At 43.7% G+C, this 13,666-nt stretch overlaps 1 protein-coding gene across 2 annotated transcripts in view; it reads left to right on the top strand.

Annotated features, from left to right (window-relative positions):
- The window catches only part of Gga (ADP-ribosylation factor-binding protein Gga), a 71,708-nt gene extending 60,782 nt beyond the window's left edge, over positions 1-10,926 (top strand). For both annotated transcript variants that reach the window (XM_075702212.1, XM_075702211.1), the window contains exon 16: positions 4,725-10,926. In XM_075702212.1, coding sequence (XP_075558327.1) covers positions 4,725-4,835 — 111 coding nt within the window. In that variant the 3' untranslated portion in view covers positions 4,836-10,926. The remainder of the gene's footprint in view (positions 1-4,724) is intronic.
- Positions 10,927-13,666: the final 2,740 nt, after the last annotated feature.

Raw genomic sequence — 13,666 nt, 5'->3', positions numbered from 1 at the left:
CGGTGGTCAGACCTGTAACACAGCAGAGGGTGCTAAAAATCTCTGGACCTGGACAGGCCGCCAATAGAAACTGACCCTCGCAACACATAACACCCGAACTCTCTCTAGTGAAGCTAGCTTAGCAGGACTCTGAAGAACTATCAGGCATTGTTTGGGTTATCATCGTCCTTAGTGAGGTTATAAGAACTGGCAAGGCTTGTACAGTGCTGTCTAACGGCCACATCCTATGCTATAGAGGACTCCCAAATAAGAAGAAATACGGGGTAGGATTCCTAATCCATAAGGACATAGCGGGCAACATTGAGAAATTCTGCAGCATTAATGAGAGGGTAGCAGTGGTCATAATAAATCCTAATAAGGGGTATAGATTAATGGTAGTACAAGCCTAAGCTCCAACATCCACTCACGATGATGATAAAGTAGATCAGTTTTATGAAGATGTTGAATTAGCCATGAGAAAAGTGCAAACTCAGTATACTGTAGGCATGAGCGACTTCATTGCAAAAGTGGAGAAAAAGCAGGCTGGTGAACAAATAATTGGCAACTACGGCGTTGATTCTAGGAACATAGAGGATAGATGCTGGTAAAATTTGCAGAAAGGAATAAGCTGTGAATAATAAACAGCTTCTTCAGGAAGCATAGCAACAGGATGTGGACCTCGAAAAGCCCTAATGGTGAACAAGAAATGAAACAGGTTTCATACTTACTGCTGATCCCAGCATAGTGCAAGATGTAGAAGTGTTGGATAGGGTAAAGTGCAGTGATCATGGGTTAGTGAAGTCTAGGATTCACCTCAATTTGAAGAGAGAAAGAATAAAATTGGTCAGGTATGAACAGGCTGACCCGTTTGCAGACCAAGTCAGGCTGCTACTTGCAAACAAATATGCATGCTTAGAACAGAGAGATGAAGATGACGTAGAGGTAATAAATGAAACCGTAACTAGGCTGCCTTCAGAAGTAGCCATTGAAGTGGGAGATAAGGCACCAAGGCAAACAGTAGGTAAGCTCTCCTAAGTAACAAAGAAGCTAATAAAGAGACGACAAAAAATGAAAGTGTCCAACTCAACATATCAGGTAGAATTCGCAGAACTGTCAAAACTGATCAACAAGGAGAAAATAAGGGATATTTAAAATTATAATGTGAGCAAGACTGAGGAAGCAGTAAGAAATGGACAGCATGATATCAGTGAGAAAGAAACTTGGCGTAGGACAAACCAAGATGTATGCACTTAAAGGTAAACAGGGCAATATCATCAGCAATCTCGAAAATATGGTAAAAGCAGCGGTAGAATTCTATACTGGCCTGTACAGTAGCTAGAGCAGCTATGATACCTCCATTCTAAGTAGTAATTACCAGGTCACAGAGACTCCTTCTATAACTAGTGATAAAGTTAGAAGGGGACATGAAATGGGGAAAAGTGACAGGAGTAGACGGAATAACAGTCAATTTAATCAAAGACGGAGGAGACCAAATGCTTGAGAAACTTGCGGCCCTTTACACGAAATGTCTCACAACTTCAAGGGTCCCAAAGAACTGGAAGAATGCCAACAATATACTAATCCATAAAAAGGGAGGCATTAAAGGATTGAAGAATTACATGCCCATGGACTTCCAGTATTATATAAAATATTCACCAAGATAATTACCAATAGAATGAGGGCAACACTGGACTTCAGTCAACCAAGGGAACTGGCTGGCTTCAGGAAGGGATACTCCGCAGTGGATCACATCTATGTCATCAATTAGGTAATCGAGAAATCCGCAGAGTATAATCAGTCTCTCTATATGACTTTCATAGATTACGAAAAGGCATTTGATTCAGTAGAGATACCGGCAGTCATAGAGGCATTACGTAGCACGTAGCATTCCTGTTCGATCATTGCCTTCCACCATTGGCCATTCGCTTTCAAATGTCTCTCCTATGCCTGTTTCACAAGTACGTCTACAGCAATAAAATAGCCTCGTTACATCTTCATGTCACCCTACATAATCACCTCAGGTTCACGTGCACCTTTGGTAACACGAATGCTTTTAATATATCCACACTTCCACAAGCCATCCGCGTGTGGAATTATCTTCCTGATGATATCGCCTCCGATAACCTGAATACATTTCGTCACAAGCTTGAGGTGACAGACAGACAAAGAACTTTAATTACAAGGTCCTGAGAAGCTTGAGGGGAATTTTTTTATAATAGCGCTGTATCATGGATTAGTTGTTTAAGTTCATAATTTGTTTATTTTGTCATGTGTTGCATTTTCTTCTTCACTTGCACTCAAACATTCTTTTAGTACCTATTCCGCAAATGTTTTTTGTTGTGTTGTATTCTTTTTGTTCTCTTGCATTGGAACCTTGTTTTATATTTTGCAATTTACATTGTTGTGTTATGTTCTGATGTTCACTTGCTTAGTAACCCTGTTCCTTATTATTTTGCTTGTACTTTCATTGTAATAACTAAGCCTCCCTTACTCAATGCCCTTTTGACCTATAAGATATTCTAAATAAATAAATAAATAAGTACTACAGGGCACTTGCGTAAATGTCTTGGAAAATATCTACAGAGATTCCACAGCTACCTTAATCCTCCACAAGAAAAGTAGGAAAATACCTATAATGAAAGGGATCAAGCAAGGAGACAAAATCCCTCCAATGCTATTCACTGCGTGCTTGGAAGAAGTATTCAAGCTATTAAACTGGGAAGGCTTAAGAGTGAGGATCCTTTTCATAGTCCTTTTCAGCAACACTGGGGATAGGTTACAACAAATGATTGAGGACGTTAACAGAGAAAGTGTAAGAGTGGGGTTGAAAATTAGTATGCAGAAGACAAAGATTATGATCAATGGCCTGGCAAGGGAACAAAAGTTCAGGGTTGCCAGTCCGCCTCCAGAGTCTGTGCAGGAGTACATTTACCTAGGTCAGCTACTCACAGGGGACCCTGATCATGAGAAGGAAATTTACAGAAAAATAAAATTGGGTTGGAGCGCATACAGCAGACATTGTCAGATCCTGACTGGAAGCTTACGATTTTCATTGAAAAGAAAGAGGTACAATCAGTGCATTCTATCAGTGCTAACATATGGGACAGAAACTTGAAGACTTACAAAGAAGCTCGAGAATAAGGACTGTGCAAAGGGCGATCGAATGAAGGATGTTAGGCGTAACGCTAAGAGACTGGAAGAGAGCGGTGTGGAACAGAGAGTAAACGGGGATAGCCGATATTCTAATTGACATTAAGAGGAAAAAAATGGAGCTGGGCAGGTCATGTAATGCATAGGTTTAGATAACCGGTGGATCATTAGGGTTAGAGAATGGGTGCAAAGAGAAGAAAAGTGCAGTCGAGGATGGCAGAAGACTAGGTGGGATGATGAAGTTAAGAAATTTGAAGGTGCTAGTTGGAATTGGTTGGTGCAGGGCACGGGTAATTGGAGATTGCAGGGAGAGCCTTCATCCTGCAGTGGGCGTAAAATAAGCTGATGATGACGGTGACGATGATGATGGTGATGATGATGTGCCAGTGGCATGTAGCATTACTGCACGCTACAAAGTCCCGTTCTTGAGCAGTGGGAACATGCCATCTCATACTCATTTCAACTGTGTGAGTAGCAGAGGATGGGTTCCATGAAGCAAATACAATCTTCTTTCGTTAATTTGACCTTGACGGGACTGATGAAATTTGTCGGATTATTCAGCGGGTCGAATTGAACAAGATGCAGAAAAAATGCCAGAACACACTGCCTATTAATTTGGCAGTAATTGCTTTGCGTCTAACATCCTTCGAATCAAATGTGCACCCACTTTGTATGTGTCCAAAGTAGAGAACTCAAGTGGAAATCGCATTAAAGCACCTAAACAAAGTAGAACTATAATGCACACCTGACTTTTTAGCAAGAGAAATGAAAGGTCTAACATGTGTTCGCAATGGTGGCCAGTTTCCTAAAATTTACATTGCCACACTTTTATTTATTTTAGTCAGCTTTGCCACAGTACATTTGTGATACGTGGTAAAGCATACAAACGCCGCAAAGGAGGTTTTGATTTCATACCCGATTGGCACTGCAAACGCAATATTGGCCTAATTTTCTTGAAGAAAAAAAGTGCACATTAGAATCAGGTAAATACCATAATAAGACATCGTAAGCTATAGTTATTGCTTGAAAATCTTCCTGGGCATGCCAAAAATAGGTACTTTCGATCGAAGATGGCATGTGTTCAGTGCATTCACTGCCCCTAAGCTCAGTCGAAACAGATGCTGCCACTAAAGAAGTCAGTATTGAAGTCACCATAGGGATCAGGCACATGCGTGCTGAATAGTCAAGTTTGAATATCCAGCAAAGGCCAATTTATTGACTAATAACGAAAGTTTGGGGCCATAGAAATTCATGGGCACTGGCCGGGACCTTTGGTAGGGATTCAAATTAATGAAAAAACTGAGTTAGCGATACTTTAACATCAATGAAAGTCTACTGTACTTGCTGATACAGCTTTTGTTTTTCTTTGCGAGGCAAGGAAGATATAAAAGATATGGTAATATTATATATTTATAATATGCAATCCACGATTATATATGCAGGGCAAGACGCTATTGATAATCAAACATCAGTCAGCTTAGAGCTTAAAGGTCATTCAGATGTCGCAGCAAATGGATGCTAGGCAACGCAGCTTTCTCTTCACAAGTGTTGCCCTGTTTCGGTGTAACAAGGCACACCCTGGTCTCTCTGCTCAGGACAAGGTACGCCTGAAATACAAGCTGAGCTACACAATTGAGGAAGAAAGCCACACAGATTCTGGAGAAGTGGACTGCCCCGTGGACACAGCTGTTGCTGCCACCTCATGATGATGACAGCTGCTCGACATAAGACCTGAGGATGCCACCACTGCTGCTGGTTGACGACGATACCATTGCTGTAACACAAACACACACCTGCATCTGCTGTGCTTCCACTTCAGCAGCCTTTACAAGTGCCATCACATGGTCCCACCTACACCAATTTTGCAGTGCTTCTTCTAACTTCTTGTGTGCCATCTATCCAAAAAGCTTTTTTAACGCCTGCACCTGGCCTTTCATTGTAAACCAATCAATGGTGGCTCCCTCTTGCCTTCATGTCATCTGCTCTAGGTCGTGGTGTCAGCTGGGTGTCGTCTGCCGTTTCACTTTGATGCATATGGAAATCTGACAAAATGCTATGCTCCCTGTGGCTTGATCCTTGTCTCATGTTGTCTGTAAATTGCAGCACCTGTCATGAAGCTGGCATAATTCGGAGCCATCAAATACAGTAAATTTCTCTTGTAACTGTTGAAGAGAACAAGGATGGCGGGTTGGAGCTTATGACTACAAGGAGAAACAGCAATGCCACACTTCAGGCGCAGAAAGTGTGTGATCATCTCCGAGAACAGATGGCTGAGCAGACGACGCTTGGATTTGCTGTGTTGCGGGTGGCCATACCAGGCTCTGAAGTAGCCTAGCTGCAGAAGCCATTTTCACTATCTGTTGGCATCTTGGCAATGGTAGTAATTGCCTGTGCATGTTAGGGGACGGGTGGCTGGGACAGTTGCTCATCAGTGCCACGTTTTCCTTTCCTCTTCTTTTATTTTTGTATGTCCTCCTGGTGCACAGGTGTTCTCAAGAAACACCACGTAATGCGCATGCAGTATACTTAAAGGTGTGACTGTGTTCTGATTTGCTGGATGGTGTCATTGTTTTTTGGTGAGTGCTGTCGGGGCACGAGCTTGATACATGTAAGATTTTGCTTAGGAAAACCTTGATTACCTTGTGAATTGAGTGCATTTGGGCTAGCACCAGCAGGATGTGATGCATGCCAAACTGGGTGAAAGAAAGGAATTGATAATTAGCAGTCTAGCTGTATTGGTTTAAAATCCATCATATTAGGAGAGTTGCAATGTTTGACAAGCCTGTGTTGAAAGCTTGTACCAAAACGTAATAGGGCTGTTGTTTTCGCTTGCTCTTAGGAAGCTTTGTTTTTTTCAACCTCAAGACTGCCCATACATGCTGGCAAGGTTTTCATGTCATGCAGTTCTGACTTCTTGCCTCGACATATTTGTCCACAGTATGCTGTCGTAGCAAGTGCGGTCTGTTGTTTCAGTGCCTTGAATAGTGTGTACTCAAGGAGCTTTTAACCAAGATGACCAACATTTTTGTTGTAGGATCAACTGTAATTGTTAACAAGCTATTTAAGGCAGGTCTGCGTAAATGCATTTCCCGCTTGCATGCTTCGCATGAGAAATTCAGCATGGTTTTCTTTTTAAACGAAAGGGAAGAAGAAATTAATGATGTTTTAAGTAGACACAGTTCCTTTTATTGTTGGGCAGAAAATGAAACACATGGGATTGCATCATAATGTGACTGCTGCATAGGTTTAGAGATTTTGATCACACACTAAAAGCTTTTATTCAAATAGCGAGGAAGTTTGATGTTAATTTGTTAGTGTGGGAGAGATTGAAGTATTGCAAATAGGAACTTTCCACTTTCGTAGTACTGGGAACAAGCTTTAATTTACACCTAACTTAGAAGTTAGGCCTAAACCTAAGCCTAACTTATTTGGAAGAGTTGTGTATTTACCCACATGCAACATGCGTTGCTTTCTTTGAAAAAGTGGAGAAGGCCGTATGTGCGTTAAGATCAAATGCTGAACAGAAACCATGTGAGCGCAGTTAGTTTTCTTCCTCACTGCAAAAACAGTGAATGCATTATAAAAGAGGAAAGAAAGGTGCATGTCAGAATTGGGCGAATGCTGTTTATAATGTGCACTGTTTGTGAGAGTATATAAAATTACAATGTAACAGTGTTTTCCACTGTTCTCTACCAGAGTCATATCTGTATATGTGGCGGTTGGTGTGTAAAAGGAGCCCTCTGAGCTGAGGTAGCATGTTTAGAAAAACGTGTGCAAACCTGTCACATATCTTGCAAGGGCAGAGAAGGTAGCTATGAGTGTACGTTGTGTCCACTAAACTGTGCTCTGGGGCCTTTTTCACATGTTACACAATAATATACGTGAAGGAGGGCGATAAAGACGACACACATTGGAGTAGCGGACCGCCAGCGCACTTACACAGCCTACAGCTGACATTGCAAAATCAAATGAACTATCGGATGCCTTTAGCATGGTCCTCGAGGTTGCTATCGAGTGCTGCTCAGTCAGCCAGTGATGTTTTTTTTGCTTATTTGTTTGTGGTGGTCAGAAAACTGCCTTGTGAAAGTGAGTAGATTTATGAACACCTAGAGCTGCTTTACTTCCTTAATTGACAGAGCAGCAACATTGTCATGAGGGCAAGTTCAGCAACTCCAATTTGAGCTTGTAGAAAGCTGCTAGAGTTTTTTTTATCTGTAGTACAGACTTAAAGGGGCGGTTCCACTGAAGTAGCTCCCATCCATTTTACCAACACACAGTCTTGCGCAAGGCTTCTTGTATTCTGATGGGCTGACATTACCAGTAGCTCTGGCTTGACTGTTTTATTCTGTTTATAGGCCAACTGCAACAATGTTTTGGACCAGGTAAAAAATCTGGCTTCAATTTGATATGAGAGTGGTTATGTGACCAAAAAGCTTGCAAAAGTAGACATTTCTGATACCAAAACGGGAAAAAAAAATTCCATTCCCGCTCACTGGGACTAATATATGACCCAAAGCGTTCAGAACCAGCACAGCTCTTGGGCATGAACTCCGAGATTATGTGGCGAGTGCGGCATGCTGAAACATCTCAGATAAGAAAATTAGACCATTACCAGTCGTGCAGATTTTCCAAGATTGCTTCAATAGTATATCAATATTACCCACGCATTGCCCAATTAGCCGGAGTGAGATTTCGTTGCACTTAGCCTTTATAAAGGAATGGAGGAAACCCTGTAGTCTAGAGAGAGATTTCGTGTGTTTCCTAGTGCTGGGTTGCAGTTTCCTAGACATCAGCCGATGACGATGCTAAGCTAACAATGACGATGGCTCATGCTAAGAACTCCAATAGCCACTTGTTATGTCTTTATCAGTCTTGGAAACTCGATGGTCACAATTAGAACTTAGTTACAGGGCTGCGACATGGATCAATTCTTAATTCCATATTCCTGAATGTTCCTCCACTCAATGGTTCACCTCCTCGACTCAGGAAAGTGGATGGCAGCGCTGCCCTGCGACTGAAGTGGTTGCTGCATGTCAGTGACACCCCACAGCGATCCCCGAGGAAAAAAGATTGTGCCCAGATGCTCTTAGCATCTACTGAAAATGCACCTCCAACTCCACAAGCTACTTCTCGTCATTGGAATCATTGAGGAGTGTAGTTGAAGCTGAGCGCTTGCTTCAAGCAAAGGGCAGCGCTGCGCTGCACTCAGTGGAGTCAAAGAAGTGCTTCGCATCAGGGCCCGTTTCAGAACACAGTGCCCGCAGTTGAGTGGAACCACTGCTGAGGATGAAACAAAAAGCAATTACGCAGACAGAAAGCTGTAGTTAAAATGGACATGAGAAGCACTTACCAAACTTGAATTCATATTTATGTCTGGTGAACAGAGCAGTGCACAAGATGCATTTAGGGGCCCTACAGTCTTAGTTTCGCTGTATAGTGTAGGCAGCTGACAGATATCCCCTTGGGCTTCCTCACAGACGTGAAACGTTTGCCTAAAGATCAGCATTCAAGAGAAGCCTGGTGTCATGTGTTGTGAGTTCGAGATTGTTTGCATGTTTAGCAGATAACATCCTAGAAGTGGCAACTTGGAATTGGCAGTAGGTTAAGGGTATCATGGTTGCATTATCCTTCTAGTAGGAGGCATTCAGTTCCAGGATGATTGCATTGTCTTTCAATGCGGCATTTGTTACAGCTGTATTTGTGCAGCTTTTAATATTGAACTAGGGGCTGTGCATTTAATGTACTAAGCATTGCATTGTCCTGGCGGTGCCATTCAATTTTTTTTTGTGCTCACATTATGCATTATGCAAAACAGCTCTAAAGAAAGAGGCAGGTTGAGAAAGAACTGGCAAGATCAAGCACTGTCCTTGTAATTTATTTCTGGGCCATCTCTTTTTAACGTTGCTTTGGATCACACTTTTCAAAAATGAACTGGCTCACCTGTCAACGTTACCATTTACTGTGCTTGTTGAATTAGTGAGAATGCCTGCATGTCTAGTTTATGTCCAGGAAAAGCATATGCATTCCAAGTCGCTAAGACATAGGGTGCTTTGAGTTTAGTGGCTTAACTCAGTGACTTCCTCTCTGCAAGCACAGTGAAGTTGCTGTTGGGATTTTGGGAAGTTTCTGCAGCGATAGTTTCTACAACTAACATGCTATGTTGTGAATGCTTGCAGATGAGGCTCCTTTTTTGTTTTTGTGCAAATTCAGAAATTGTGCAAAAGGGGTGTCATTGTTTGTTGTTGATAGAACATGTACAGTTTTGCCTATACCTCTTGGACTGTATGAAGGACAATGAGAAGACCTTGTTGAGGGTAACAGATATAGGTGCCACACATAAGCATGCACACTCATCGCAGAGCATTAATCGTAACTTCTCAACCATTCTTGGAGGAGGGCTCTATGCTCGTGGCTACCAGCAGTGCAAGGAGGACAGAACCCTCTCAGAATTTTATTTTGTGCTTCCAGTATTTATTTGCAGTACTTGGCTCCTTGTGTTTAATGTAGGTGTTGGAAGAAGCAATGGAAAGTGCCAGAGAATTTGTTTTTTGTCTTTGAATATGCATTTTCTTTTGCTATAGACTTTGGCAAGCATCTTAGGATGGTATCTGCACAGCTTGTGAGAGATCGATAGTGAAAGGCTTCATTCAAATTTATACTTTGCTGCTAGAAAAGTAATTCAAGTTAAATTGCTCCAAGTGCCTACGACTAGATGGGTTGACACAAACGTGCGTGCTGACAGCATAGCATACACATTCCTTTCGAGCTACATCATGACATTGCACCGAGTATTAATTTTGCACTAGAAGTATTGGCAATACTGCATGCCGGCTCGCATATTCTTTACAGTGCAACACAAAACATACAAGCCACCTGCGCCACATTGCCCCAATAGTTTTCTTTGGTTCTCTGAACAGGAATGTTTGGAGGCTAAGTGGGACTGTACTCTGGCACAAAGAGTGGAGAGTTGAAACTAGACCATGAACATTGTCACCTTTCAAAAGAGGTTTCATCGCCAAGGCATTAAGCCAGGAAGCCCTTGGAAAAGTAGCTTTTTTTTATTAATGACAGATCGTCTTAATGACAGAAGAACATGTATGATTTGGTAATCGAGCAGAACATAGCTTATATATTGTTCTCAGTGGCCACTGCTGAACGCGTGCTTTCTTCAAGACGAATGCTGCTGTTGAATCATGTGAGAACACTATCGCAAAAAGAAAAGGCACTGCCGTGTCTAGATGAGGTGGTAATAGCGCTTCACACGTATGAGGTACTTACATAAGTGCCCTGTAACTGATGCTAGCCTATGTGGCTGGCTTTAGGTTGTAGAACAGATGAAATGGAATGTTAATGTTGCATGGTTAGCTGCTACTGTGACATCGTAGAAGGCCTGTACTTCTTCAGGTCCGCACACATGTCTGGATAGGCCAACATGCAGTTTGTTCTGCCGACGAGACCCTTTGGCACACTGCAGTTAGTGCAGTGGGAGGAAGGAAGCATTCCATACAACTGGGATAGGGGACACATCAAACTTTGAGCTAGTCATGTCTCCGTTGAGGAGAAACTACTACTACCTAGGGTATTGCAATTGAAAAGAATGGACGCCTCTTTTTCTTGTCTATGTGCGTGTTCTTGTCCGTCTGTGTGTGCACGTCTGCTACTATATTTTTCTTGCTGCTCCCTCAACTTACACTCCAGTCGCGTATATTATATTTTTCTCCTCTCCTCCCTTGTAAAATACATTCCCTGCTTCTCTCTCACCTGTTTGTTGAAAAGAATAAACGGTTTATAAGCACACCTGGTGCACTGCACGTTCTTGCTTGTATGGCACTTCGTGAAAGTTTGTTTATTTGTATTGTACAAAAGATACTGTCACAAAGTTATTGAACCTCTGTGGTTGAAATTTATTTCACAGGATTTAGCCGGGATTTAGTCTTTGGAGCCCAAAGTGCAGTCATGAAGCTGCCTTCCTTCTTTATTTGCCGTAGAAGTGGTACGATGATGTACTATTTTTTTAAGTTTTCAGCGTAAAAATTTATGTATACATGTTCCTCTTCATTGTAATGGCACTGTGTACAGATGCCCTTCAGTGCTCAAAGGAAGCGGAGGAAGGTGTGAATAACTTCCGATAGTCAAAGCAACAATAGTGGTTACAGGTGGATGCCTGAAATCATCTGCGCAGAAACTCACTGCTTCAGCCACTTGGTTTTCTATAATTTATGTGCGCATCTTGCCTTGAGGGGAGTTCATTCTACATGTACCTCGAGAAGAGAGCTTTGCTTACGTGCTCTTTGCACTTATTAAAGAATCTAGCAAAACCAATCTCACAGTGAGTGTCGACATTAGTGCAACTAGCACTGAAGCAATGTATTGACACATGGAATTGCCACCACTGAAATGTGTCATGTATGAGGCGTACAGGCGTTATCTAGTTGCCCTAGCGAGAAGTCTGCACATGGCCTCCAAGAAGAGATGCGTGGCGCTAGTGGTACATGCATTCCCTCTCTGACCGCATACCCAGTCACACATATCCAGTGGCCGAAGTTGGAGAGAGGTTCATCGAAGAGTGGCACATACCCAGTGCATTCATGGTGCTGCTTGCTAAAGCATTGGAGTGAAACATCAAATGAAAAGCAGAACATACCTAGTGCATTTGTAGCAAAGCTTGCTAAATAGTTGGGCTGCTGTCTTTGAGGAACCTATGTGAAGTGGGTTCGATTCCGGCGAGCAAGGGATAACTTTCAAGAGTTTTCTAATGGTGCATTCGACTGGTGCATTCGAGTTTATTTCTCTGAAAAGGATCTATTTTGTCATTATATAGGGCGGCACATTCCCAGTGGCACGTTCCTAGCTACCGAAGTTGGTGTCGGAGGCATTTATTGAGGAGCTGCACACACCTACTGGCATGCCCAGTGAACTTGGTATTAAAAAGGTTCATTGGAGAGCAGCACGTATTGAGTGGCACATAAGCACTTCTCCAAATCAGGGTGAAAGGGGTTAATTGAACAGCACTACACGCCCTGCTGATACCCTGCCCCACATCCCCGGTGACCCATGTCAGCATCAAAGAGGGTCGCTGAAGAGCGGTACACAGGTACAGAGTTCCATGTGCCCAGTGGCCCTTTTCATATTTGTTTTTATTCATTGTCGATTCCCCCCCCCCCCCACTATCCTCTGGAATCCTTTAATCCATTCTCGATCCCTATACAGAGTAGCATGCCAGCGGTTGTATATGCGCCGGCAAAAATCTGATTTTCTAACAAAGAGCCTCTCTCTCTGCCCCGGTGACCGAAGTTGGTCCGATGGTTGGTGGGCTACCCAGAGCAGAAAAACAGCTGAAGACAGAAATAGCCCCCGGAAAGTGCGTGAAGTACCCTAAGAATGCTAATCGCATTAAACATGTAATTTAGTGAAGTAGGTTGTAGGGTTAAAGGGACGCCAAAGGAAAAAAAAAATCGGAAAGGCCCATCGCTAGGTTTGGTCGTTGCAGCTGACCGGTGTGGGGCGTAGATCGCGGAGTGACTATCGTGTCTATGAAGTACACCGATACGCCGCGAAAACAGCTGCAAGCTTCAACGAAAAGCCGCGCGACCTTCCTGGAGGAGCCATTCTGTCTTCCTGCAAGTATGACGTCACAACTGTCGCTTCGCGTCACACGCACCGTGTGCAGCGAAGCTTGTCGGGATTTAGTCGCACCCCGTCACCTTTGTGAGCGCGTTGGCCTATTCTGTTGTCCCTAGGCCTCTGCCTTCTCACCTAAAGCCAATACATACACGTTTCCTCCGACAAAAGCGGCGATGTCGTGTGGATGGAGGGACTTTAGCCGTCCGTATTTCGTCGGCCCGTCGTTTTGCCTCCTGCCTCGCCGCTTCGGTGCGCATCGAATTCTGATTCTGTAGTTTCTGAAGAGCCTTTGCGGTCTTACGCTCCTCCTCCGGTTGATGCTTTCGATGACCCATTCGTGTATGTGCAAGTAGAGCCCTACATGCAACATAGCGTAGCTAGCGTAACCGAGTCGCATTGTGCCACGCACATCCGTACCGGCGAGTGGAGCAAGGAGAGAAAGCGCCAAGCCAGTAGCGGCGTGCAAGCGGGCACATTGTGACATCTGCTGCTGCATGCTGCCCACTGCCAATCCCGCCACGGGACGCCACCTTCCCCCTCTAACCCTCTTTCTCCTCACTTCCCTATCTCCACAGACACTGACCCGTGCTCCCATTAGGGCTTTAGTGTCTACTTCACCTCAACCCTCCACGCGTGGAAGAGCGCGTGCGTACGCTCGGAGCATGGAGCCGAGCTATTGAGCGGGTGCGATGGGGCGCACGAGAATCGGCGACAAACTCAGTGACCTTGTACCATATGAGTTAATGTAACACGCAGTAGAGGAAAAGCTCCCCATAGTGCCCATGCATTGAAATCGGTAACCGCAGGGGCGCCGCCATGTTGCTACTCTGCGCAGGCGCGCAGGTATGGTCCGTAGCGCAGGCGCAGACGACGAGACGAGATACGATTCAGATGAGACGCTTAATGTGATCCC

The sequence above is a fragment of the Dermacentor variabilis genome, chromosome 8 (assembly GCF_050947875.1).
Source record: "Dermacentor variabilis isolate Ectoservices chromosome 8, ASM5094787v1, whole genome shotgun sequence".
NCBI lineage: Eukaryota > Metazoa > Arthropoda > Arachnida > Ixodida > Ixodidae > Dermacentor > Dermacentor variabilis.
This window is presented reverse-complemented; position numbering and strand designations above follow the sequence as displayed.